General features: G+C 45.9%; 1 protein-coding gene and 1 non-coding gene across 2 annotated transcripts in view; both read right to left on the reverse strand.

The window, feature by feature from the left end:
• Positions 1-9,852: 9,852 nt before the first annotated feature.
• On the reverse strand, positions 9,853-9,925 carry Trnav-gac (transfer RNA valine (anticodon GAC)). Its single transcript has one exon. It is a non-coding gene; the product is annotated as a tRNA-Val (tRNA).
• A 15,934-nt stretch (positions 9,926-25,859) lies between these two features.
• LOC135384243 (vang-like protein 2) overlaps positions 25,860-27,466 on the reverse strand; it is a 90,735-nt gene continuing 89,128 nt past the window's right edge. Inside the window, exon 7 of the mRNA XM_064613453.1 lies at positions 25,860-26,945. Within this exon, the coding sequence (XP_064469523.1) occupies positions 26,518-26,945 (428 nt within the window). The 3' untranslated portion in view covers positions 25,860-26,517. The remainder of the gene's footprint in view (positions 26,946-27,466) is intronic.

Below are 27,466 nucleotides of genomic sequence, written 5' to 3' on the forward strand. Positions count from 1 at the left end.
CAAGTCTGCTAGCGTGCACTTTGTGAATAACTAGAGACCAGTCAGCATCTTCTGTGCACCTTCAAGTTATGTATGCATATATATCCTCCTTTTTCAAGCATAAAATTGTGGACACTTAGCACGGCTTTATGAGTGATAGACCGACCCTCACTAACTTGGTGTCTTTCATGTCATTTGTCTCCCCTGCTGTGAATTCTCGCTGTCAAGTTGAGCAAAATGTCAAAAACACTCTTAAAAATGAACTTCACCGCATAGCACACTCCTAGCCAACCATCATCTCAAATGATGTTGTTATCTGCCATGATTTGTTGAAAATGGGAGGCGCACGCCTTTTTTGTGACACTTATGCTGTTCACGATTGTCACAAAAAAGTGTACGCCTCCCGTTTTCAACAAATCAGGCATATAACGGTATCATTAGAGATCATGATTGGCTAGGAGCGCGCTATGGCGGCGAAGTTCATTTTTAAAAATGTATTACAGGACCATGCAGCCGATGAGTTTTCTAAAACGTGTTCTCAATAAACTTTGAAATCTATCTCCTCTGTTGATTTTCTCTTTAAGGGGCTTGGAGTGTGGGATAACATGTGCTATCTGGCGAGAAAATCCATTTGAGACCTGTCTGCACAAGTGCAGGGCACCATCAGGAAAGGAGAACACAGTGTAGGCCATCTGGCACAGAGTGCTGTAACTGCAAGAAACTCCAGTTTGGGCGAGCATTGACATGTATGAAATATGAAATTGTGTAAGGAGTGCATAGTCTGTGCAAAAAGGGGTGGTAATGAAAGAGACTAAGGAAACCAATGAATGCACTAGAATTACGTTGACCAATGGTGGCCATAAAAGTGGGACCTGCCTCCTATAATCTCAGCTAGCCAATGAGTGCCCAGGAAATGTGGGGGAGAGAGAGAGCGTCCGAGAATTTTGGACCAATGATGGCTATAGGAGCTGGACTGCAAGGTAGTGTCCCACAAATGTGATACTATTGGCAGCCACAGAACGAGAAACCAATGAGTGAAAAAGATCAATCTGCCTTTGTGGCCTTCTATGACGTATCGACATATGAGCTATCCTACAAGTTGTGGAGAGACGCCAAGCATTGGTTACACCCCGGACAAGTGCAGCCAATCAGCGGAGAGGTCCGCCCGAAAATGAACGTTATTGGTGTGAAGGCCAGCAGTCAGGAGGACTGGTCAATGAGTGTAATAGACCACTCAGCATCATGGGATTGGTCTAGGTCTAGTCAGTCAGTGGGCTTGAAGTGGCTTGAACTCGACTAGAAAAAAGTTGTCATTGTGAAGACTGGCCCTATAATACTGACATACTGCGAGACAAAACCACGAGTAATTTCAGTAACTAGTTAAGATGTTTGTGCTCAATACTTACACAGTGTATTGACGTGTGTTGATGAGGCTGTGGTTGGGGTGCATTCGCCATGCGGATATGTAGTCTGCGGCTCGGTCATGGGCTTCACAGCATTTATCCGTCACATTTGCCTCTCCATACTCCTTTCCATCCTCTGTAGAGGATATATTCCCAGCACCACACCATTTGGTACCTACCAGAAGACCAATATATATAACTCTAATGAATATGTGGTGTAAGTTGAGCTTCATAGCATCTTGGTTCCATCATAGTTGAACTTCGTCTCTGTAAGCAGTGTTTTCTTTTTCTTCCACTAGAATATTCCGTACGGATGTTGCTCGTGTGAATACACGGTAACTGAAATTAAATTTCTTCCGCCACACTGACAGACAAATGAAAAGAAGCCTGACTTGCCAGGATAGATGTAGTTTCCATCCTTGTTCCACTTTACCAGTAGGACACTTTTTGGAACAGGGCCGACGTCCGGAGTTGTGCATTTGCTGGTATAATTCATAGCTGCTTGTTTCTGCGTTGCTGTAGTGGTGTAGTACGACACAGCGAGTGACAGCGCGTCACTAAACCAGCCCCAACTATAAGAGATGCAAGCGTAGAGATAAGCAAATTTGAAATAAAAACGAGAGACAAACTTGCGGTGCTTCTTTGTTGCTATCGATCATATAGGTTCCGAATGCAGAGTGTATTGTACTACAATGTACTCATGTATGTCAATGCTCTCAACACGCGCAGAGGAGATCTCGTCCTGAAACATGGAATGTGCGTACCACGTGTGCATTCCATAGACATGCGTCCAGCCGCAAGAAGCTCCCCTACACGCACCGGTCCAGGGCAAATGGCGGGCTCCCGAATAGGGATTTCCCGCCACAGGGGTAACACAAATCCGCCATTGTTGTAACTACCCTCAAGTGGGTGCTTTTGGCAAAACTGCCATCTTGCCCTGGTCGCACGTCATAGAAAACCTCATTTTCAGATCATGTGATTTTGTTTACGTGTCGTTTTGCCGCTTACCGACATATTTCCGTCATCATAACGGCAGGAGATGAACGTATTTTGCCAGCGTGAACTATGCGGTGCTTCTTCCGCAACACGGTAGCCCATTTCTTCTTAGTTTAAGTACATCGCATCGGCTCAGTGAGCCTTAACACACGGTCGTCATTACACCTTTGGGAGTCGTCAACAATACGAGGCCTTGTGTGTGTGCAAAACTACGCGTTTTACTGCGAGATTATCGGATAAAAATAATTACCGTGACCGAAAGACATATCCAAAACGCCGCGCAGAAACAACAACCGCATTGTTTACAAACGGTTTGGCCGCCGATCACGGGCGCCGCCATCTTTAAGGTCACGTATGCCTCGACGTTTCCTGTGACGTGCGACCAGGACCTGTCCAGGATGCATTGCGTTCGCCCAGCACGCTTTCGTCTACGGAGCAATACATTTGGATGCCACCAATGTGTTCCCCGCCGTGTCATTATTTCCAGTTTTTCAGTGTTGCGATGATCAGCTGGATCGGCCATTCCGTGTTCATATTAGCCGTTTACGCGAATTCGCCATAATCTAAATCAGAAGCCTTCAAAACCAACGGTACTACACGCGCTAACGTCTGCGAGCTCAACGGTCGGCGTTTTGGAAAGCACGTCTCCAGTGCGGCCATCTCCAACATTTAGCCTTAATCAAGTGATATTCACCCATTCGGCGCGAGGAACTCGACGTCTCTGTTCTGAAGGCCAATCAGCAACGAGTCATCTCTCGCAGCCAATAGTAGCTCTTCCGCGCAACTGCGCCAGTGGCGACATTGTTTTCGAAGCAGCGCGTTTCGCTGAGCTGCCGACGGCTGTATGCATCTCCTGAGCTTTGACGTCACCACACATCTGGACACATGGGCGTGGTGTGGATTGGGGCATTCTTTTGGGTGTTGGTATCTATACTAAGAGAGAGAAGCACACTAGCAGTTCACCCTGAGGGATTTGCCCGGCAGCCCAATCTCGGGTAAGGCATTTGAAGTTAACCACAATGTCCTTGCTCCAAAGCTCGCTCGGACAGCAATTTTCTTCAATATTTTTTCATTGGTAGCAAAGAAAGTCAGAGTGAAAACGCGTGCATCTTGAGACAGGGCGTGGGGAGGAGGGTCTGAAGGAGCAGGTTCTGATGAGAGCATTGCCACACGACTTATATGACATTAGTGCTGTTAGAAAGCATGCTGCATTTTTTTCCCCCTAATTCTGCGCGTTTAACAAAAATTATTCTCGTCACTTCAGCTGTACTGCGCGCTGAAGTCACCGTTGCCTATGACCATTTCCGTGTATCTAGCGAGCGATGTCCCCACAGAAATACTCTATGCAGAAAGTCATGCCATTCTGTGCATATACCGCTAGAGTTGGAGAATGTCGTTCGTGTCAATAGACGGCGTTTGTATTAACCCATCTATTACTCATGAACCTTGATGATCCTTGTCCAATACCGCCTTACATATACTGGAAGGGTCCGGCGGCTTTGCTTTCCAGGGATTTGCATTCAGTCTTTAGGTCGTTGTTGCCCGTTGTGCTGGCCGCGGTGGTGGTGGTGGTGGTGGTGGTGGTGGTGGTGGTGGTGGTGGCGCTACCATCGCTTGTCGTGGGTGACGTCTCAGTGACGGGCGACAAAAGTGTCGTACTGCCTTCACTGTAGGAGAAATTCGTTCATAAGTTACATCCCATTCTAGATTAATTACGTCATGGTGTACAAGATAATGCAATTTCTTGCATACAGCATGCTCCAGCATTAAAACCATCATTTGAGCGTTTATTAGATCGTTATTTTCATCTCCGATACCCTCTACGGCGTTGGTCTCATGGCACATATACGCGACCCAATCGGGGCTTCGCTCTTCGAGGAATAAAGTCCCCTGTTATGGGGGACAGGAGGAGAAGAAGGCGGCTAAGCCAATTACGCTAGAAACAAGATGGGGGTTCGGACTCCCGTAGCGTTTTTATGTTGCCCAAGGTGATTGCGAGTAATCCTTCGTGCATGCAACGAAACTGATTGCAATAACGGAACTCCTCAACACCGTAACATCGAAAAGCTTCACGGTTCAGGGTTTGGGATTTGCCATGCGGGAGCGCTACGACATTAATTAATCATACCGTCTCCTTCCACTGTGCACTAAAACCCCAACAGCATCAGCGCGTATCGTGATATCGTACCGTGTATCGTACGTACCGGGACGTTGAAAAAGCGGTGTACTAAAACTCATTATTATAGGTCCCACGCATCGTTGTGTTATATCGTTGCTTTCGCGTCTGGCTCAGCGATTCCTGCTCCATCTTGATTCACCTAATCTACCAGATGGCATGGCTCCAGACTAGAGCCCTGCACCATCCGCGGATGGAAGCGAATATCCGCGGATATCCGCAATATACTTGCGGATTCGGATGAAAATTTAGCACTTTCTGCGGTGTGCGGATCGGATGCGGATGACTCGAGGTCGGATGCGAATCGGATGCGGATACGAAGGCAGCGGGTCGGTAGCGGGTCGGATGCGGATATACCGCGTGCTGTGATTTTTCCACCCGCAATTTATTTGTATTGCGCGCTGACAGCCAAACAGCGAGCGCATGCTCTGGTTCACCTTTGACCATGCACGGCGCCAAGACGGGAGATGAGGCATTCAGCCGTCTCGAACCGCGCGAGCGCCGACGGGGTAGCGTTCCACGCGTTCCAGAAGTCTCTCCATATCGCGTTTGTTGAAAGGTTTACCTTTGCTTGTCGTCATGACTGAGTCCTTCCGTGTCAGCATGGAGGCATCCGAAATTATACCAACATGCTTCCGGCGGTCTTTACGCGTCTTTCGAAACATGCGGATCTTTGCGGATCGGATGCGGATGGTGCGTTTTGCTCAGCGGATCGGATGCGGATGTAAACTGTTGTGTATGGTGCGGATGCGGATCGGATGCGGTAACGTGTGCGCGGATGCGGGTCGGATGCGGATGCCAAAAACATCATCCGCGCAGGGCTCTACTCCAGACCCTTCTACCTGTGACTGCTGGCTCTTCCCAAAGCTAAAAATGTGTGCTTGAGAAGGACGATATTTCAGGTCATCGACGAGATTAAACATAACGCAGCGAGGCAGCTCTGATGGAGACCCCGAAAGCGGTTATACGGAAACGACGCTGATGACGAATTCCATTCGCAGGCCCTGGGTGAAAACTTTTCTCCAGGATGGTCTAAAGATTATTCCGTTGGCAGCACTAAGTTACACCCCAGTCACACTGCAAATTGAATGTCATTCCCAGCGAATGACATTCGCACTGAATGGCATTCGTTTCGTTTCGTGTCACACGGTGAGCCCAAATGGCAATACTTTTCCCTCTCGCACCGTACACTCTAAAAACAGAGCTTCAGCGCACAGCACGCTGAGCGCCAACCATTGCCACGAATGATAGGGTTATCGCTTGCGATTTGAGGAGAGAAGGGGGCGTACGCCATTCTGTGGCAATTGGGGTATATGGTAATTGCAACAAAAAGGCGTACGCCTCCCTCTCTCTCCTCGAATCAATCTCCTCGAATCGTTCGCGGCAATGATTGGCGCACTACCTGCTATGCGGTGAAGTTCTGAGTGTACCCTCGCAGAAGAGAGGTAACAAGTACACTCTTAAAAATGAACTTCACCGCATAGAACGCTCCTAGCCAACCATCATCTCGAATGATAGCGTTGTCTGCCCTGATTTGTTGAAAACGGGAGGCGTACGCCTTTTTTGTGACACTTATGCTGTTCATAATTGTCACAGAAAAGGCGTACGCCTCCCGTTTTCAACAAATCAGGGCAGACAACGGTGTCATTTCAGATTATGGTTGGCTAGGAGCGTGCTGTGCGGTGAAGTTCATTTTTAAGAGTGTACAACAACGATAAACCGTTCGAAGAAATGAAAGGCGAATGAAAGGTTGTACTCCAACATTTTATCACGAATTTGACAACTTTTGACATCAAGGAAGGAAGGCTTAACACTGTTTTTCAGAGAACTACCCTGGTTCCCAGTCGCCATGTTGCCAAGTGCGGTGCAGACAGGCTTCTTAGTTGTCTTTGCTTGTGGCACATAGCCAACTAAGTGTCGTCGTTGACGCAGCGATTTTGTGAAATAATCCAATGTTTCGCTAGTTTCGAGAAACCTAAATAAAAATATAACTAACGTAATACTTCATATGTTCATCCCTGGTGTCTTAATTATCGACAGTGACGTCATTTGCGAATGATTAATTGATTGATTTGTAAAAGACAAAAAATGAGATTTGCGAATGACATTCTGTTTCTTCGTGTAGCTGGATGCAAGACAAACGAATGACATTCGGTGTGACTGTCATTCGCTGGGAATGCCATTCAGCCTGCAGTATGACAGGGGTATATTACATGTACGATGAGTTCGATTGCACTTAGTGGCAACGTGCCACAGGGAAGAACTGCAGATAATTTCGGGAACCTGAGCCCCTTACCCCCTGCAGAAAATCTCCGAAACACGGTGCTGGATGGATGCAATGCTGTTATGTCATCACTCAATATCAACTTCAACATCATATCCGCAACTCATTACTCAGCATCACACCATACCCTATGACGTGATGATGTGATGATGAATGATGACCGTCACAGCCATTATGAGTGAATTTTGCTGAACTGAACTATATGTACTGCATCAATAAGAAGTCAATACTCTAATCCATAGTAGATGGTGGTTCCGAGGAATCCTGCTGCGACCACGTCGCTCTGTAAATAGCGTGGTTAATCATATCCAAGAAAGGAGAAGGTTTTCCAGCATGCAATAAGTGGTTTGCCCCTGGTCACGGATTTTCTCATCACCCTCCTAACACGCCAAAAAGTCTTGCAACCCATAAAATAACGGCCCAGTGGCGCTGTCTTGACTCAGAAACCCTACGCTTCTGGAGAGAGAAAAAAAGAATCGTAATTTGTGATTGTGTTGCAACGGCAATGGTCACTTACTGAAGCGAGGGGGCAATGGTCCCCCTTCCCCCTGTGATGGAGCCCCTGTACTAGATATAAATGTGCTGAAAAGCCTTAAAATTCGGGCTGTTTGGTGTCTCATATTAAAATCTTTAAAAAGTGGTAAGAACCCCATCGCGAGGGTACCACTGTGTGTGTCTTCCATTTGGTACCCTCGCAGTGAGGCTTTTACCGTTTCGTTAACGATTATAATAAGTGTGTGATGCCCCAAGAGGCATATTCAGAGAAGAGTTACATGACCACTGTACCCAGGACACCATACTTTTACTAAATAATGCATGACTGGATATTGCTGGACAATACATTATATCAGAAAACTGGACGTTGAATTAATTACTACCGGATATTATAATAATCGTACCTGCTGGTGGCTTCGTTTGCGTGAGCATTTCCCACGATCAGGACAAGACAAACGGGAACAAGTCCCCAACTTGCAAATAACATCTGGAGAAACAGAGAGACATCTGGAATTAATCTTGTATTTTTTTAAACAAATGCGAACGGCAGGCTTGGGTACGCGGGCCCTCTCGCTGGCCGCCGTTCCAAGCTCATGCTGAGAGAGTTTTGTAAGCGGGGTCGAGTCCACGTTATACTTTTTAGACACAATTCCCCCTAAAGCCCACTACGCATATGGACCAGACAACAACAAATGATGATGAATGAGGAAATGGCCTAGATAAAATACGATGTTGTGTTCTGATAACGGGCAGGCGAACCCTGATCACGCCTAAGCCTAATCAAGCTGTTGTCGTTCTAAGCCGGCTTCGGCGGACTTGTAATACAGAGGTCCGTAAGCGTATTACATACCCGGACATTTCCGCATAAACGCGCTGTTAGCAAAAACACATCTGTATGCTGCTTTCACAATATTTCTGTAAAGTGTACGAACAGAAACAAGGGAAAGGGTGCAGGCTAGCTGGTATAGACCCATGAAGAAGACCGAGAGACACGGACACAGAAGGGACGACACACGTAGGTTCTCCGACACAGCAATAATTTCTTGGTTCATCTCAACTTAAAAGCTAAAAATCTTCGAAGAATCTTTCTGTGTCTGAGGACCCACGCCCTGAGCGCTCTATAGTGGCTGACAGAACTTCTGTTCGTACCATGAAGAAGACCTAGAGACACGGACACAGAAGACGACACTCGTAGGTTCTCAGACACAGCAAGATTCTTCGTAGATTTTTAGCTTTTAAGTCGAGATGAACCAAGAAATTATTGCTGTGTCTGAGAACCTACGTGTGTCGTCTTCTGTGTCCGGGTCTCTTGGTCTTCTTCATGGTACGAACAGAAGTTCCGTCAGCCACTATAAAGTGCTCAGGGCGTTTTCTTCCAGAGCTTTCTCTGTAAACGGCAGCCGAAATGTTTTACACTGTACTAGAAGGCGAATGAAAGTGGTCACTCTGTTACATTCCAGTAGATTCCTAGGCTTGTGGGCATAAGTGGAAATGGGGATGGAGATCGACCAGCACAATGGACCTTTTCCATATTCGCGTCGCCCCTGGCGGCGGAATGTCGAACGTCGTGTCTTTCCCCCCAATAATGGTGACGCTTTACGAACTGGCACGTACATTGCGTGGGAAAGTAGTAAGAGAAGGTTGGAAGAAGAATGCGGAAAGAGGTGAAAGAGCATTCTACTCATTACCAGACCTCAAACGTCCGCGTAACCTTGAAACCGATTATCTCCCCACAATGAACATAACAGTCGCCCGCAGGTGGGTCCATGGCGATGTTTTCCGCTCAAAGATGGCGGACTCAAGGGCTGGGCATGCGCATACGCGTTGTCGGAAATGGTCCATTGCGATGTGTCCCCGCATGGAACGTTTTCTCAGCGTTATAACGTTATGTGCACGCAGTGGCCTTGCTAAAAAAAACGCCCGCCAGACGACCGAACAAAACACGTGGGACGCGAACAGAGCGAGTGACGCGCACCACTGTTGCTATATTCGTCGACCACAGACCTTTGTTGGAACGTGTCGATGCCGTTGTTTTCTACGGTTTCTGCGTTTAGTCGTTCCAGATATCGTTCAAAGGCAGAAGGAAGTAAATCCATAGCGAATTCGCGTGTTCATTTCGCGGCAATTTTCACGTTGAGACTTGGAAGATGACATGTGCTCGAATCCCGGCACTGGCTGTGCTGTTTTCCCTGTTTTCCCTCGGACGCTCTAAGGCAAATGTCAGCGATTCCCTATGAAGTCGCCCTAGGACGCATTATCCGTCCCCGAGAAACATGTCGCCACACCGTGAATGTATAGATACACGCCAACGTCCAACCAGTTCGGTTGCCCGTCCTTCGTTCACCTTTAATAGACCTCTACCAGAGAAACGTCACCATGACGTTGGTAGACAAACTGAAACCAAAACAAATCCGAAGGCGAGGGCTGGGTTCCACGAATGGGCACTTGTTCGCTGCCTCCTATTGAAAGAAAAGTAGGACCGAAAAAAACGATGAAAGATGAAAGTCACTGAAAAGGTTAGCCAGCTGTAGGGATCGAACCCACATCTTCTGGATTGTCGGTCCAGGGCTCTACCAATTGAGCTAAGCTAACACGCCTCTCCAGCGACTTTCGGGGTGCGTCATCTGAAGGGACGACAAACCAGCCACTCACTCTCACTCACCCTCCTTTCACTCTTACATTTTTGCTCACTCATACACACATTCATACACACATTCATACGACGGAAACTGACGCAAGCGGCACCTGTTGAACAAGAGATAAACTGATGTTCTGAGGCCGGAACAACATAGAAGGGACAGATACAAACAAAGCCTCAAATTGCCTAAGAAATCAACGATGAAAGATGAAAGGACCGAAGGTCGCGTCACTTCCAGGGACGATCGTAATCCCCTTAGGACCGTGGCTTTCGGGCGCGACCTTGTTCGCCCCTAGCTTCGAGCGTGTAGTTCAAGTCTACCAAATTGGTGGCGCTGTCGAACAGTATGACGTCATTTGTTTATAAACAGGGAGAGGTCAATTGAATGCTTTCAGTTGCCGTGATCAACAATACGTTTTAGCTGTGATTTGTGAATAAGCGGTCACAAAGACGTTGAAATCTCTCCGCCACAACTTCGCGATGGGACAGGACTCTCATAAAAAGACGCAGAGCACGGGGAATATCACCTTAACGATGTAACTCCCAACTTATCATCATTTAAATAAAATTATTATTGCTGTTAAAGTTGTTGTCTCAGCATGCAAACCATTGTGTCATCCACAATTGTCCAATAAAATGCAGTTAGAGGCACAGCAATGCAAAAGATGACCCACATCGACGCCATTTTGGGTTGGTCGCGTGCTCTCAGTTGTGTGTCCACCTGGGGCATGTTGAGACAATCACTAATGCTTATTTTGAGATAAAACGTTTATCCGCACTATACCCGCGCTGTTTGAAAACGTTACATTTCTATCCGCAAACCAAGATATAGCGCGGGTATAATGGCATCAACACACACCTCTGTCGAAGCTACAATCGCTCCGTGGCGCTGACGCGAAACAAAAACATCGAAACATCAAGCGCACATCAGCTACACCGTTTAATCAGTAAAACGTTTTGTCAGTGCCACTACTTTTCATGTTTCAATTGATTATGCAATTTGCAAACGCTTAACCTGTGAAACACGCGTGCTTGCAGTAAGCAACGTACACCAATAAAGGTATTATTCTCATACCTTGAAGATCGTTGCAGCAGGTGCAGAACCCAATCTTGTGTAGGCTGCTACAAGTACCTTTATAATGCGAACGTCGATCCCAAAAACAAGTCTGTTTCCTGTATGCTTCCTATCACACTATTCAACTGATAATTCCTTGAAGTCGTTTAAAAGTCGGACGTCGGTAATTGCATTGTGTATAGAAGCAACGCAATTGTACCGTAGAAACGGCGTCGCGCGAGGATCACAACATGTGCGTGGTGAACTTTGCCGAGAAACACTACACGTTTTATTCGCATTTATTTATTCTTGTTGTTCCAGTTACCGGTAGCCTTGTGGCCTCCTTTCATGGATCCATACAAATTATAAGGAGAAAGGTTAGAGGAAATGCTGGGAGAGAGACTCTAATAGGAGAAAGCAAAAGGACTTGTACCAGCTCCCGTGGCGTAGTGGTTAGGATGATCGCTTTACCCCCAGTCCCCCACTCCTTCATGCTGTCCTCTCTCCACCTGTCCACGTCTGTACGCCGCTCATAGACACAGTTGCTTCGCGGCGTTAACAATTTTTTTAAAATAAAAAAACAAGGACTTGTACGGAGGGGATATATCCTCTCCTCTCACCGTCGAAGCCTACGAGCCGCCATGACCGATACGATAGGTACGGCCACGTCCTGGCTAGTTCCATCTCAAATCGAACAATCCGGTACACTTGATGTCTCGAATGAACGGGAAAAAAATATATGTTGAAGCCATCGGTGAGTTAGGAGAAATAAACGCTTTCCGAATTCTCTGCGCTGCGCGGTTCGGGAAGTAGGAGAGGAGGAAAAAACTGCCTCTCATAAGACGATGTCGTCGCGCGCGGGTTTGAGCGTTCGCTACAAGGCTATTTCTTGTCGCATTATAGAAATTTCTTGATCTGGCTTTAGACCACTTAGGGCACAATGGGATCCTGCGTTGGCAGTGCTGTCTCAGTTTTTGTTTTTATACAAAAAAATACCAAAGTTGACTCAAAGTGCCGAAAAGCACCATATTCACTGCAACTTTGCGGACGATGTACAAAACGGATAATATTGAGCTTTATGCCGTTTAATTTGTCATTCATGTGGTTATCGAATGATGTATAATTTGTTGCTCTACTCTGTCAGGAACGTAAGCAATACCTCTTTCAGTAACACCATACTACCGAAAAATGACGAATTTCGGAAGCCTTTATCTAAAAAACCCCACCAAAAACTTGCCTCGAAAATTTTATATGTTGTAGGTAGTTCCTTAGACTATGCACAGAAGAAAAATCAAAAGTCGGACTTTATCGGTAGGCGCACTGTGAATTTTTTGCCAGCCCTATACGCAGAGCGCATTCAAGCCTTGGCACCGTGTCCCGCGCGTTGCAAAATCGAATTTTCCAAAGGGTCTTTCAACTTCTGTCTTCACATAAAAAGTAATTGCTATCATTTGAAACCGCTCTGAGCGCTTGCATTCATAATAGTGTTGTACTCGCTGAATGTAGATTGTGGAGCAACCATATGTGCTCACATTTTTTGCGGGATGACACACATGCATTCCAAGTGCTGGGAGCCCGTCAAGAACAGAATGCTTTAGAATACTTTTGCGTCTTTATAAGAGGTATATTTGTCCACGGTGATCATATCGAAGCATATTTACAGTACACAGAATAACAAGAACTTGACAGCGAAGAAGACAAGGTGACGAAGGTAAGAAGGTAACGTAAGTTATGCAGAGCATTCTGGGTGGATGAGAGTGCTCGTGTCATGAACTGCTTTAATCCGTTGTGGAAGCCACTTTCCTTAATGTTACTTTTGATGGCAGGTTCTTGTTAGATTTTCTTTCAAATGTGGGCAACATTGCTGCGTGTTGTGATTCAGCCACCTTTGCTGTGAAGTACTTGAAGCAGCTTCTGCATAGTTGACCCACTTCTGTTACGCCTTCGGCTTGATCTGCTGGAACCACAGTCTTTATGACAGCTACGCCGATCTCCGAAGCAAAGCGAAAATCCTTTGTCTATAGCACTTTTTTCTTGTGTATGAGGCGGTAGTCAGCGAAATCCACACGATCAGCACTGTACAACGAAGAGGTCATTGAGGTAGGTGTGATACCAGGACGACACACTACAGTAATGCAGATGTCGTCGCACACTCTGTATAAGGGCACTCCGTGCACTTCTGTAGTCGAGAAGTGAGTGAAGCGTCTTCTGTGTGTAAGCGAAACTTTGCGCAAGGTGTCTTCAGGGAGTAAATGCGATCAGGACCTTCCCATGGTCGCAGCATGTCGAACCGAATGACATATTGGACAGCGGCGCCGGTCGGGCTGTTTCGGCAAGGTTCACAAAAGGCACCATGAATTAGCCTTGAGTGTGTCCGTATGACACTACAACATTTTTCTTCAGTGCAATTTCCCCCCTCGGAGGTCATGAGGCCGTAGGAAAGGAAATGTTTCAAAGAATACTGGAAGTCACTGCGTCCCTCCTGCCATAATGCGTACAGTAAATATGCTTGTTTTGAATAAACCTGAACAGATATGCCTCTTACAAAGATGTAAAATCATTATGTTCTTCCCTTGCTCCCAGCACTTGCAATACATGTGTGACATCCCGCAAAAACTGCGAGCACATCTGGTTGCTCCACAATCTAGATTCAGCGATTACACCATTCTTATGAACGCAAACGCTCAGAACATTGAAAAGGAAGCCTTGAAACCTCAGAATGGTTTCAAATGACAGCAATTACTTTTTATATGAAGACAGAAGTTGAAAGTCCCTTTGGAAAATTCGATTTTGCAACACGCGGGACACGGTGCCTCCGCTTGAATGCGCTCTGCGTATAGGGCTGGCAAAAAATTCACAGTGCGCCTACCGATCAAGTCCGAATTTTGATTTTGCTTCTGTGCATAGTCTAAGGAGCTACCTACAACATATAAAATTTTCGAGGAAAGTTTTTGGTGGGGTTTTTTAGATAAAGGCTTCCGAAATTCGTCATTTTTCGGTGGTATGGTGCTACTAAAAGAGGTATCGCTTACGTTCCTTACAGAGTAGAGCAACAAATGATACATCATTCGATAGCCCTATGAATGACAAATTAAACGGTATAAAGCTCAATATTATCCGTTTTGTACATCGTCCGCAAAGTTGCAGTGAATATGGTGCTTTTCGGCACTTTGAGTCAACTTTGGTATTTTTTTGTATAAAAACAAAAACTGAGACAGCACTGCCAACGCAGGATCCCATTGTGCCCTAAGTGGTCTAAAGCCAGATCAAGAAATTTCTATAATGCGACAAGAAATAGCCTTGTAGCGAACGCTCAAACCTGCGCGCGACGACATCGTCTTATGAGAGGCAGTTTTTTCCTCCTCTCCTACTTCCCGAACCGCGCAGCGCAGAGAATTCGGAAAGCGTTTATTTCTCCTAACTCACCGATGGCTTCAACATATATTTTTTTGCCGTTCATTCGAGATATCAAGTGTACCGGATTGTTCGATTTGAGATGGAACTAGCCTCCTTTCAACGCGTGAACGCCAGTTCCAGGTCCCCCAAGGTCGCCATTTTCCCATGTATTTGTTCGTATCCCGATGCGTGCAATGCCGGAAGCCGCCCTTAGATACCCCATTGTTACCAGACGTTGGCTCGCGTTGGATTGTAGCGCGCTAAATATCCAGTTGAAGCACAATCCAAGTCAGGCCAAGTCACCGAAGGAGAAATGGACGACTGCGCCAGCAGGGACTGGTACGACAGGTACGCTATGTGATGCACGCAGCCGTGCACTAGATCCTTCCGATCGCTCAACACGTTTAAAAACGGGACCAAAAAGTGAAACACGACACAGAAAGTTGTTATACGCGTTTTATTTGGACATATAAAGACTAGATTCATTCGCAGAAACAACAAAAACATTTTGCCGCTAAACTTAGCGCGCTGAAGTGATCCGGAACGGCAACAGTGGGGTATCTAGTGGCGGCCTTCTTCGTTGCACGCTTTTCCGAGGTGAGTTTGGGGGACCTGGCCAGTTCCTTTTTGGCATCCTTGGTATTCTATCCAATCCAATCCAATCCAAGTTGTGTTGCTTCCGGTGGGTGGTTTTGTTTTGTCCACTATAATCGTGTGTGCTTGGATTGTTTCCTATACGCTCTGGAAGTATCCGAGCGTTCTGCGCATATCACTTCTCCCTGTTACTCCACTCTGTGAGAGCCAAACTGTTCAATTCGGCCTCACCGTCATCGTCATAAGCCAGCAGTGGCGCCGCTACATGCTTATAAGCGCGCGCCACGTGCTGTTCTGAGTTCTTTCATTGTACGACGTTCATCACCATACGTCGTTAGTCTGTTGGATCCTCGCTTTAGCTCATTCGGCCCTTCATCACCCAAATTGCTAGGTATATCTTTATTGTATTTCATTGTATGTATCATACCAGAGTGTCAGTAAACTGTCTGTGTGTTATCCAAATGCCGTATTCCTGAATCTTATTTTGAGTTTGGCAGATAGCCAGGGACATCGGGTCCATCACCAGCGTTAACACCTTTCTTTACCCCTTTCCCTTGGTCTATCTTGCCTCACATGGCGCAGTCGACAGGATACGGCAAGTGATTTCTTCAGATTTTTCACTTCTGGTTGATACTGTATTAATTTTTGCAAGTACTTCGACTTCGAAGTCTTATGCTTTTGACGTAGTACGAAAGGCTTGTTCGATTTAGGCTTAGTCTCGTCATTCGAACGCATTGGATTGCAATTTTCTATCGGATTGCAACAGTTCTATCCCTTCGTAACATCTAGTTCTCTTTTTGTCACGCATTAATTGCGTCTTCAGTTTTTTCGTTGCATTTGTGCATTTTTCAGCTGTTCGCAATTTCGAACGCGACATTCGATGTTAGGTTCTGCTGGTAACACCTTTCTGGAGCTTGGTTCAGTATTTTTCCATCTCTCGGTTTTTCGTAGTGTCTTAACAAGTATCGTCTTTGAGTTTGTGCTTTCATGGACAGTCCAAAGGTGTTGAGACTTCTTTTGCGTCCAGCACAAGAGTTGTTTGAAGAGTGCGTCTTACGTAATCTCACACTCCCAGAGAACGCTGATCCTCGTCAAGCAGCAATTCTCATCATGGAAGACGACGAAAGGAGGAAACATGCATCTACGAGTGCTATTCCCACCAAAGACAACGAGGAATACCAAACATCGGAAGAATGCGAATCATCCGAAGACGAACATCAGGATGAACAAGTCTCATCAATGAACAAATCAAGTAAGAAGACACCTACCGCGAGTTCCTCTGCTCCGATCACCATCGATCAGTTAGCTGAGATTTTCAAACAGGTGGTTTCCACACCACAGAGGATAGTAACCACCCCCGACCTTAGTCAGACATTGAAGTTCTTTTATGGCCGGCCCAACGATGATTTTCGTGCATGGCTTTCATCAATTGAGGTGTTACGTATCCAGTACGGTTGGGACGATTATACCGCCTTAGCCATTGCAAAGAGTAAGCTTCGTGGTGCGGCCAAGGATTGGGACGATGGATCCGGAAGAAGTTGTGTCACATGGCAAGACTGGCAAGACATGTGGCAAGACATGGCAAGACTGTGTATGTACTGCATGTCACAATGCTACTCATGCTATGCTGTGCTATATCATGTACTACGAACTTTGAACTACGAACTTTCTTCTTCAATGTTATCAAATTCACAATGTGTTTAGAACCAGGAGATTCTACTACTTCATTTGAGGGTGGATTATTAAACTCTCTTAAATCTAGGTTGTTCTGCATTTCAGGACAAAAGATGCTGCATGCTTCTGCCAAGGGCCCTGGCATGAATCATGTTCTTTTGTTTTTTTTATCCTGTTTCAGAACAGCTTCGATTTTAAACTGTTAAATTTCTGCATTACCGCTATTGTAGCGTTTCATTTTTCCTCAGTGTAATAACGAAATGAGGACATTTCATCTTTTTGTTAGAGGTGGGCGTGTGAGAGCCAAACTGTTCAATTCGGCCTCACCGTCATCGTCATAAGCCAGCAGTGGCGCCGCTACATGCTTATAAGCGCGCGCCACGTGCTGTTCTGAGTTCTTTCATTGTACGACGTTCATCACCATACGTCGTTAGTCTGTTGGATCCTCGCTTTAGCTCATTCGGCCCTTCATCACCCAAATTGCTAGGTATATCTTTATTGTATTTCATTGTATGTATCATACCAGAGTGTCAGTAAACTGTCTGTGTGTTATCCAAATGCCGTATTCCTGAATCTTATTTTGAGTTTGGCAGATAGCCAGGGACATCGGGTCCATCACCAGCGTTAACACCTTTCTTTACCCCTTTCCCTTGGTCTATCTTGCCTCACAACTCGGAAAGCCCCATTGGCTACGGCGGTGCCCTCCCTCACTTGGGCGATGGAGGGCCCTCGTGCGGAGCACAAGGGCAATATCTGAAATCGCCTATTGGTCTGCTACTGCGTATCGCCGTTCTGCGAGTTCAAGAACTCGCAAATGATTGCAGCTTACTTGGAGCCTATAGGCCTATAGGCCTGAATATGTAGACAAAGTGCGACACGCTTTTCAGAAAATTAGTTAGATATGGGACCATATGCGCGAGAAAGATATGGGAGATGTGCGAGATATGGGGTATATGCGAGAAAGATATGGGACCGTTTTGCGCTTTATTTCCAAGTTTTTTTTTTTCCCCCATTTAGTACGCGGGGACGTTCAACCACTACTCGCAGACGACAGTGGTTCGTCGTCATGGCCACGACCACTGAAAGCCCGTTCGTGATTGGCCACCGCCGTTCAGAACACGATCCTGATTGGCTGATTCTTATAGTTGTTACGTCATACGTCGACGAGTAAGCCGTCTATCTCTATCTAGGTGGTGTCGGTTAGACAGCGTAACTCCCTTTGGGGCTCAAGGGCCGCGACTTAACGCACCCATTGGAAAGAAACCATCCGAGTATAGGCTGAGGTATCGCAAGAGCGAGGAGATGTTGGGGAGGCCTTATCTTCTAGGCGGTGTTCGCGCCACCCGGGATCGCGGCGTTGAAGGAAAAGAGGAGTGAGGCGAAAACAACGCTTCTATATACTTGCTCGAATGCGGACGGAGTAGACGGTAGACGGGGTAGACGGGGGACGGGGTAGACGCCGCCCTTCCTTTTAAAGTGGGACTCCACATCAAAATCGCCACAGCGACTGTGACATAGCAGTAACCTTTGCGGTGTCAGGAACATACGTACGAAATATCACGTTCCCATAAAGTGCGCAGATTTCATTCGAACGAATTATTACGAATTAAGCGCTTCGCCTCTGTGAAGCAAGAGGGCGCTGAAAGCAACACTGCCGACGTCATTCTGCATGGAAGAATGCGAGCTTCGTAGCAGACGACAATGGCGGGTGACGTCACAGTATCTTTCTCCGGGCGAACCGCTGTGCGCTTTGCATGTTGGTTTTGGGTTTGGTATTGTCATCATTTACGAATTAATTACTCGCACAACAAGCGCTTCGCCTCTGGGAAGCAAGAGGGCGCTGAAAGCAACACTGCCGACGTCATTCTGCATGGAAGAATGCGAGCTTCGTAGCAGACGACAATGCCGGGTGACGTCACAGTGTCTTCCTCCGGGCGAACCGCTGTGCGCTTTGCATGTTGGTTTCGGTTTCGTATTGTCATCATTTACGAATTAATTACTTGCACAATAAGCGCTTCGCCTCTGGGAAGCAAGAGGGCGCTGAAAGCAACACTGCCGACGTCATTCTGCATGGAAGGATGCGAGCTTCGTAGCAGACGACAATGCCGGGTGACGTCACAGTGTCTTCCTCCGGGCGAACCGCTGTGCGCTTTGCATGTTGGTTTCGGTTTCGTATTGTCATCATTTACGAATTAATTACTCGCACAATAAGCGCTTCGCCTCTGGGAAGCAAGAGGGCGCTGAAAGCAACACTGCCGACGTCATTCTGCATGGAAGAATGCGAGCTTCGTAGCAGACGACAATGCCGGGTGACGTCACAGTGTCTTTCTCCGGGCGAACCGCTGTGCGCTTTGCATGTTAGTTTCGGTTTCGTATTGTCATCATTTACGAATTAATTACTCGCACAATAAGCGCGTCGCCTCTGGGAAGCAAGAGGGCGCTGAAAGCAACACTGCCGACGTCATTCTGCATGGAAGAATGCGAGCTTCGTAGCAGACGACAATGTCGGGTGACGTCACAGTATCTTTCTCCGGGCGAACCGCTGTGCCCTTTGCATGTTGGTTTCGGTTTGGTATTGTCATCATTTACGAATTAATTACTCGCACAATAAGCGCTTCGCCTCTGGGAAGCAAGAGGGCGCTGAAAGCAACACTGCCGACGTCATTCTGCATGGAAGAATGCGAGCTTCGTAGCAGACGACAATGCCGGGTGACGTCACAGTGTCTTTCTCCGGGCGAACCGCTGTGCGCTTTGCATGTTAGTTTCGGTTTCGTATTGTCATCATTTACGAATTAATTACTCGCACAAAATGAATGCGGATGTTGTATTCGGCATCAAGGAAGCGGTCCGTGTTCGATACGATGCTCATTTAATTTTTTTTTCGAATCATTCCGAAGTCTCCCTTTAACCCTTCTAAGCCCTGTGTATACGAATATCATAGTTTGAAATATAACTCCAAAAACCAAAAGATAACGTACCTCGTATTACCACTTGGCAATTTTCTGTCACGGTACTCCGCGCCACGAAAACAGGAACGCGCACTAAGTCACAGATGGTAGCCGAGAAACGAACAAACACACGTTGCATTTACGCGACTTTGATAAACGTCAACGCGGTCTCCGAACTGACAGTAGGTACCTATTGTCTTGTTGAGCAGCGTGCATTATGTATTAACTTTAGAAAGGTATAACAATTTAGAAGGGATGTCGAAAGACGTTCTCCGTCTTTCCTTTCTTTGCTTAAAGGGACACTAAACAGCTCCCGCAGCAGTTCTCAATTATCATGCCCCATAAAAGAACGTGCTCGCAATATCCAAATATGTAATTCATTTAGCTGTTGCGAGTGTTAAGAAACAATGCTATGTAAAAAACATCATAACAGGACTAACTTCCTTCCGTGGTGGTGGTGGTGGTGGTGATAGGGCTTGCCGTTGTCGGCCTCACGTATGTGGGCAACGTCACGACTCACGCCCTGGGGGAATGTGCGTCCTGGGCCGACTTCTAAGGGAACTGTGCCGACATATGTCTGAAAGCATGTCCGTTCATGCATACATCACCACATGCCCACTTATCACCACGTTGCGTTCTAGGCACCTGATGATGATGATGATGATGATGATGATACGAGAAAAAAAAGGCACCTGAAATACCGTATAAGTAGTAATTTTAGCGAAATTCGCCAGCGCTCTTTTTTTCGCGAATTTAAAGTTCCGCGAAATATCCGACCCCTTGACAGAAAAATACGCGAACGAAATATGTAAGAAATTTCACCCAGGACCGGTACAACCTTACTGCAGGAATCCGACCCCTCGTGTTCTTCTAGCTGTTAGAACCAGGGTGTCGAACCGAACCGGAATTTTCATGACACTGTTGAGCCCGATCTGGTGCAGAACCGTAAAAAATAGTAGCGGTAACCAGTTCGCAACGAAACGGTTCGGACATAAAAGAAGCATAAGCGTTCCCCGAACGAAGACACATTGGTATCATCATCACGCGTCCATGTCATCATGAATTTCGGAAATTTTCACCTAGCAGTCAAACGAGAGCTTATAGTAAGTATACTTTCAGCGTCTTTTTAATACGTTGAAGCGCAGTTGTCCTTGTGAGCGCCGCGGCTAGCGCCCCACGCACGCGCTGCGCAGAGCCGTTTATAGGGAGAGTTTGGCCATTAGGAGGAGCCTAACTTGAGGCGCGTCATGCGACGTCACGGCTAAGCCACCTCCCTCGCCGTACTCTATTGTTGTCCCGTTGTCAGCAGGTCGCCGACGCCATATTGATGCTGATCGTTGTTTACGATGCAAGGCGGGAAGACACGTGCGTACATTGTCCTTCGAAAGCCCTTCGTCCTTGAACTCTTTCAGTTTGGCAACAAAGCCCCCCTTATCACAGGCGGCTGTGGATCATAAGCCGGTTATCCCTGTAGATTGCATTCATTGCGACAACAAAGCTGACGGACAGCATCAATATGGCGCGCACCACATGGCTGATAAGTGGATTCTGCTTGGATACAGGCTTTTTGGGCGGTGCAACGACGACTCTGACGTCAAAATAGGCTCCACCCACGAGGCGGCAAAAGATCAAAGAATTGCCAAACTCTCCCTATAAATGGCTCTGCTATGATGTAAAAGGGACTTTACTGTGATGTCATTTGTTTACAAACAGGGATAGATCTATTTTCTCTAGCTCTCGCGTCACGTAGAGACGAAACATTTTGCAGGAATGTAAAGTCAGAGAAGAAGATTTCAGTAACGTATAACTTCGGGTAGGATTCTGAAAATACGAGATTTAGTCCACCATAGTGGGGATGGCAAAAAGTTCGTGAGAGAGGCTGTTCCCTTCCCTCAACAAGCGTCCTTCCCCCATCCATCCATCACGGCTCCTATGTAGGGCGCCGCCGCTAAAGTTAGCGGACTTAGTGAATTATCAGAAACGTTCGGAATCCAATCCAATCCCAGTTGTCTTTTGAGTTGTGTGAAGTGTGCCTTGTTTTTGTTTCCCCCTTTGCTTCGGAAGCATAGCCTTCGATGACAAAAGTAAGAACGGCTTACGAACCCTGCAGACGACAAGGTATGTAAATGATAGAATGGCATAAACGCGGGCCAGCTGGTCGACGGTATCGATGATGAAAGGAGTCCGAGCGGGCCACGAACAGAGACGTGGCCCAGGGTCTGGTCGTATCGCGGCAGCTTTTTTTTTTAGTTTCAGAACACACGCGGTGACAGAGAACCCGTATATCTCTTAAACTTCAAAACGCTGCCATTTTGATTCATATACGACACAAGCTATAGTTCCTACTTTCCATTCTTTGTTCGCCTATCATGGCGCTTACGCTCCACAAACGTACATTCATCTAATAACTTCGATTCTAGACATTATAAAGCGTTCTTTTTACTATGCATTACTTCCACAGTAGGGTCATATAGCAACTGACAATTCCTATTACTAGGGCGATAGCAATAGTACAGTCATGTGCTGTTTGAACTGTTCTGCCCCAATTTAACCCCGAGTCAACTACTACGGTGATTCACGCGACAGTCATGGAATACTGCAGTGTCGGGCAGTGAGGAATGACTGGATTTCGTGAAGAGATAGAAATAGTAAAAGTTTTACAAGTATCCTCGTATGTATCCTTGGATCCTATTTGTTTTATTCTTTTCCGCCATCCATATGGAACAAATGTGACACGCTGCAAAACCTTCAATATGAGGTCACATACCTGGTAATAACAACACGCTACGTATCAGAAAAGTGTGTACCCCACTCTGGTACACACACGAGGCTTATATTTCTGACCTTCCGAGCTGCAGGTGACATTTTGCACAGTGATGCATACTTTCTACAGCACCTCAATAAATATATGGGAACATCTATACAAACACATATACACTCTGTCTTGTTCACAATGGCAGGAAACTGGGATCGTCATGAAACCGCAAGTCAACGTTTGTTGCAAATGCGCTGATAATCTTTAAAATGATGCATTTACAAGTGTCATAGTAAATACATCTGTGTCATCGTGTACGCTGCACTACATCATGTTCCAGGTTTTAGGCACGTTCCCGAATCTATAATATTTACTTAAAGCTTCTGTCCAGTACAGCTGGTATTATTATAACTTCTCCGTATATCGTTACAAATGTGATTTCAAGAGATGAGGCTCTTCAAAATAGGATATGAAGAGACTTAAATAAACACTGCAGTACGTCAGAAGATATATGTATGCTATCGTCAGACGCATGGTTGGCACAGCATTGCTTTGAGAATTTTATGGACCCGAATAAAACGGCCCTTTCTGGTTCAAAATGGATATCCTGACTATTGCCTGCTTTCATTATGAAATGAAGAGATGCACATTAGTATTGAGGCAGTGCATGCAGACTGTATGTATCAATGTTGTGGGACAAAATGACTGTGTTCCATATTCCTGCATGTCCTATCTACCAAAAAATATGATACCTCATCTCACTCTCATCTCCGTTGAGTATCTTAGATATGTGAAAACATGATAGCAGACTGTACAGCAGACATGTCCACCACTCTGAGACACCATTCCTGTGGGCTGACTCTTAGGACCAATAGGAGGTCCAGGACCAGGGACCCTTAGGACCCCTGCTTCTGGGAACCAATAATGCCAGCTGAAGACAACTGTTCATCCAATACGTACCGAATTTTGGGCAGCATAATTTGTTTGAAAATGTGCCATATTTACGCACATAATTAACGTGATATTTTGTGCCCGAAAAGAAAGTGGTGCACAGGAAGTGCATCATTTACGTGAGAAAAACTTGCCTTACACTATGGTGTGCCCATCAGGGTGGAACGATTTCAGTCGTTGATTGTAATTGTAATTTAAATCACCGTTTTCTACAATGATTTAGATCGGAACCTAAATAGCAGCTTTAGTCGAAAAAAATCACTCCACGATTTGGACGGAAGCGGCAGCACAGGCTTACAAATATTTTTTTAAGTCAACGTTGCTTCAACAATGCTGAGACTAGGCGAATGCTGAGAAGAAGTGAACAGAAGAGAGTACACACAGCTAGTCAAGTAAGGAGGCAACTCATCAAAGACGTGGTCGTTGTCTGGGTATATCACTTCACCAAGGTAGAATCATTAAGAAGAATTAATTTATATCACTTCATTGGCTCAATCTCCTTTTGTCTCAGATGCTGAGATTGTGCTGGATCAGGATAGCATAATGCTATTGGCTAAAACTGCAGCCTGTCAAATGCATGGAAAAGCTTTTGACATATTGCATGTAGCTGACCTGTAGCGTTCCTAACATTCCTTTTAGCATTGAGCATTCCTAGTGTTATGCAGCAGCTCAACTGTTCCGATTTATCGAGAGCTATTTATATTCGTTTTGGCACCCTAACAGTGCAGTCGACTGTACATTAGCAGCCCCTGTTCTGTCAGTCTTATCATCGTTTACTGCACAAATTTTCGCAAGCATGGTTCTTGTGGTTCGACCAAAAAGACTGGACGGAAAACTGATTTAAACTAAATAAATCAGACTTTCTGATTCCTTCACACAAAGCGCTACTTTTTGCAACCCTGGTGCACATTTGCAGTGTAGTGTTGTGCATAACGCTGTTACCGTAATCAATACTTTTTCCGGTATCGAAGTTACCGGACATCGACAAAATTATGTAAACCGAAACCAATTAATTACTGCAACAAATGACCAGCTTTGGTGACAGATTTTTCTTTAAAAGGTGTCCTATGAAGTTCCCAAAAACAGGTAGTAATCATTTTAATGCAGACAGCACCTTGCTTTAGAATTATTTAGCCCGGGGATTTAACTGAAACACCCAGTATACTGTGCTTGTTAACTTCGGATAGGTTTCCTTGGTCAGTGGACTTCACAGTATATATGACACTAACGCAATCTTCATATTGGCCTCTGTCAGCTGCCGGAGAGACCACAGCCTGCTAGGATGACAGAATAAAGCTTTGAGAACCAGCCATTGATAAAAGTCAAGCAAAGCTACATAATAAATATGCTGTCCTTTTGCTGCAAAAAAAAAAAAAAAACTGTCTTCTCCTAATTTGCTATTATACAAATGGGGTGTTCATGTAAGCAAGATTTCGATGTTGCATCTACTTTGTACTTCCAACAAGAGTATCGTGCAAAGTATCGCGTTACATTTTTTACTAACGATAGCGGTACTCCATTACTTCAAAAATAAACTATCGATATCAGCATTTCGATACTTTTTACTTGAGTAACGAGCGTCAGTATTGCGATACCATATTTTGGTAACGGGTGCAGCCCTGTTTGGTGTGCAGTTCGTGCCAGCAGTTTTGCTTGAGTCAGTGTGTGATGTGAAAAAAGTATAAATGTTTGGGGACGCGTTAATTGTGGGCGTGCACTAATTATGTGGGTAAATACAGTACTGCATAGCTTTCGTTTGCATGCATACCTAACTTTGAGCTTGAGTGAACGACTCTATGGACGACGACGAGACTCTCACATGCCCCAAGCTCAGGCTTTTCTCTTTATGAAAGTTTTTTGACAGGTTCTTACGCTTAGTGAATGCTTTGCAAGATTAAGGACAGCTGACGTCCTAATTGTGCATAGTGTCTATTCCATTTTGAAAAGCAAGGACAAAGGCACTGATAAGCACAGCACTTCTAAATTTCCTCCAGTGGATTCTGGCGAATTTGTGAGAACTCTGTAAAACAACAAAGGCATGAAGAACAAGGGTGTCGGTCACACTGTACACACACAAAGCACGACTGTTAAGACTACTCTAGCAATAATTACACGTACTAAATGTTTCTTGGCCCAAGTCACTCACTCCAGTTTCGCCATCGTGGTGCACATAAGTTTTTGTGCTGGTGTCAGTAACACCATGCGCGTGGCACTATAAGATGAACTGCTGTAGGCATATATCTGCGCGCCTCAGATGTAGGTGAATGCATGTCTTGTAAGGACATGTATCACTGCTGACACAGTCACCACTTGTACTGTATTCTGGCAGGGATGCAACAGATGAGGGCAGCTGCAGACAGAGGAAAGTCCAGGGAGGTTGGTTGTCTCACAAAGTCATCAAGATCTAGAAGCCATAAAATTGGTCTAAATTCTTAGTCTTAAGAAAGTCTCTAGAAATGGCCAACATGCTTCACAAGCCATTTTTGTGTTACCCGACTGCATTGGGCCAAAATTTTGGTGCTTTCTTTAAATCGGGGTTTAATTCACGGTTAAGTTGGATAGTACCGTTGATACTAATGTACTGGCCTAAACTAGTAATAAGATGCTTTTGGTCAATGTTACACCAGACCACATCTCCTTTATCATGGTTAAGATATACCATGGAGCTTTAATGGCACCAGTAAAAAAATCTACGCTTCTTGTGTGTAAGCTCCATTTTACAAAGTATAACGTTATACAGCGAGAGTATAATTTATTGTGATTGACAGAAGGAGGTTTTTGGTAAAGGCTTTGTTTTGTGTCAGAGTTCGTAAAAAAAGTAATTTTGGGGGAAAATCTAGCTTAACCGACCCAGACCAAATTGATTAGGAAGATATGTTTCTCATTGGATAAGGTTTTACCTGAAAAAAAAAAGGTCAGTTCCTAACTGTATTCTGTGGTTACACCAGTGGCACCGATGACTCCTAGCTGCAAACAAGTTCAGGATTTGCCTAAGCTGCTTTCTCCTCAGACGTCCCTCGTAAATACGACTTCGAAAGAAGCACAAGAGCCCAGACCCACTGTGATGTCTGCAGCTAATGTTTGTGGCTCCCAGAACAATGAATTGGTGTTAGGCACAAGATCCTTATGCCACCGCACAACTCTGCACCGCACACTACACCCACGTCACCAACGTCAAACCGACGTTTCGGAGTTGAGCCTCAGCACAAAGCGATTAGACTTTGGATCCACAATCTCTTCGGTGACGTTGAGGTGGGGAAGGGCGTGAACGGTCACCAGCAATGAGACGTCGCCCTGGCGGAGGAGGAACGACACCCCCGGCTTGATTGGTCGCGACAGCAGGACGTCGCACACCAGGGCCCAAGTCTGAACCTCGCGCACTTCGCGGTCGTCCTGCAGCACCGGGCTGGACTGTAGATATTTTTCCAGGAAGGCCCTGGGGCTGAGGTCGTAGTGCAGGCACTGGGCAAGGTGGTCCAGTATCCCCTGCATGGTGTGTCTGGGCTGCTGACGGGTGATCCGGAGATACTTCTGCAGGGCACGAGCCATGGACGGGAAGATGGCCTGCGCAGCTTCCGTTGGGTCCATCGGAATGGCTGGTCCTGGAAGGGGGAGCGTCGTCTGTTTATTTGCCCTCGTGGCAGACAGTGTTATGATGATGATGATGATGATTTGGATTTCTCTGGTGCAAAAGCATCTATGAGACAGTGTTAGACCCAGGCTGTCACACTGGATGTCTTCAATGATAATTGACACCAATGGCCATTGAAAATGTGCGGACCTTTATGATGATGATGATGATGATTTCGATTTTTCTGGTGCAAAAGCATCTATAAGACAGTGTTATACCCAGGCTGCCACACTGGATGTCGTCAATGATATTTGAAACCAATGGCCATTGAAAATGTGCGGACCTTTATGATGATGATGATGATGATTCGGATTTTTCTGGTGCAAAAGCATCTATAAGACAGTTATATACCCTGGCTGTCACACTGGATGCCTTCAATGATAATTGAAACCAATGGCCATTGAAAATGTGTGGACCTGTGAGGGAGCAATGGTTCCCTTGCTGGACCATATTCACTTTGAGATGTTGACACGCTTACTGGAAGTGTACGCA

The sequence above is a fragment of the Ornithodoros turicata genome, chromosome 2 (genome assembly GCF_037126465.1).
Source record: "Ornithodoros turicata isolate Travis chromosome 2, ASM3712646v1, whole genome shotgun sequence".
In the NCBI taxonomy this organism is placed as follows: Eukaryota; Metazoa; Arthropoda; class Arachnida; order Ixodida; family Argasidae; genus Ornithodoros; species Ornithodoros turicata.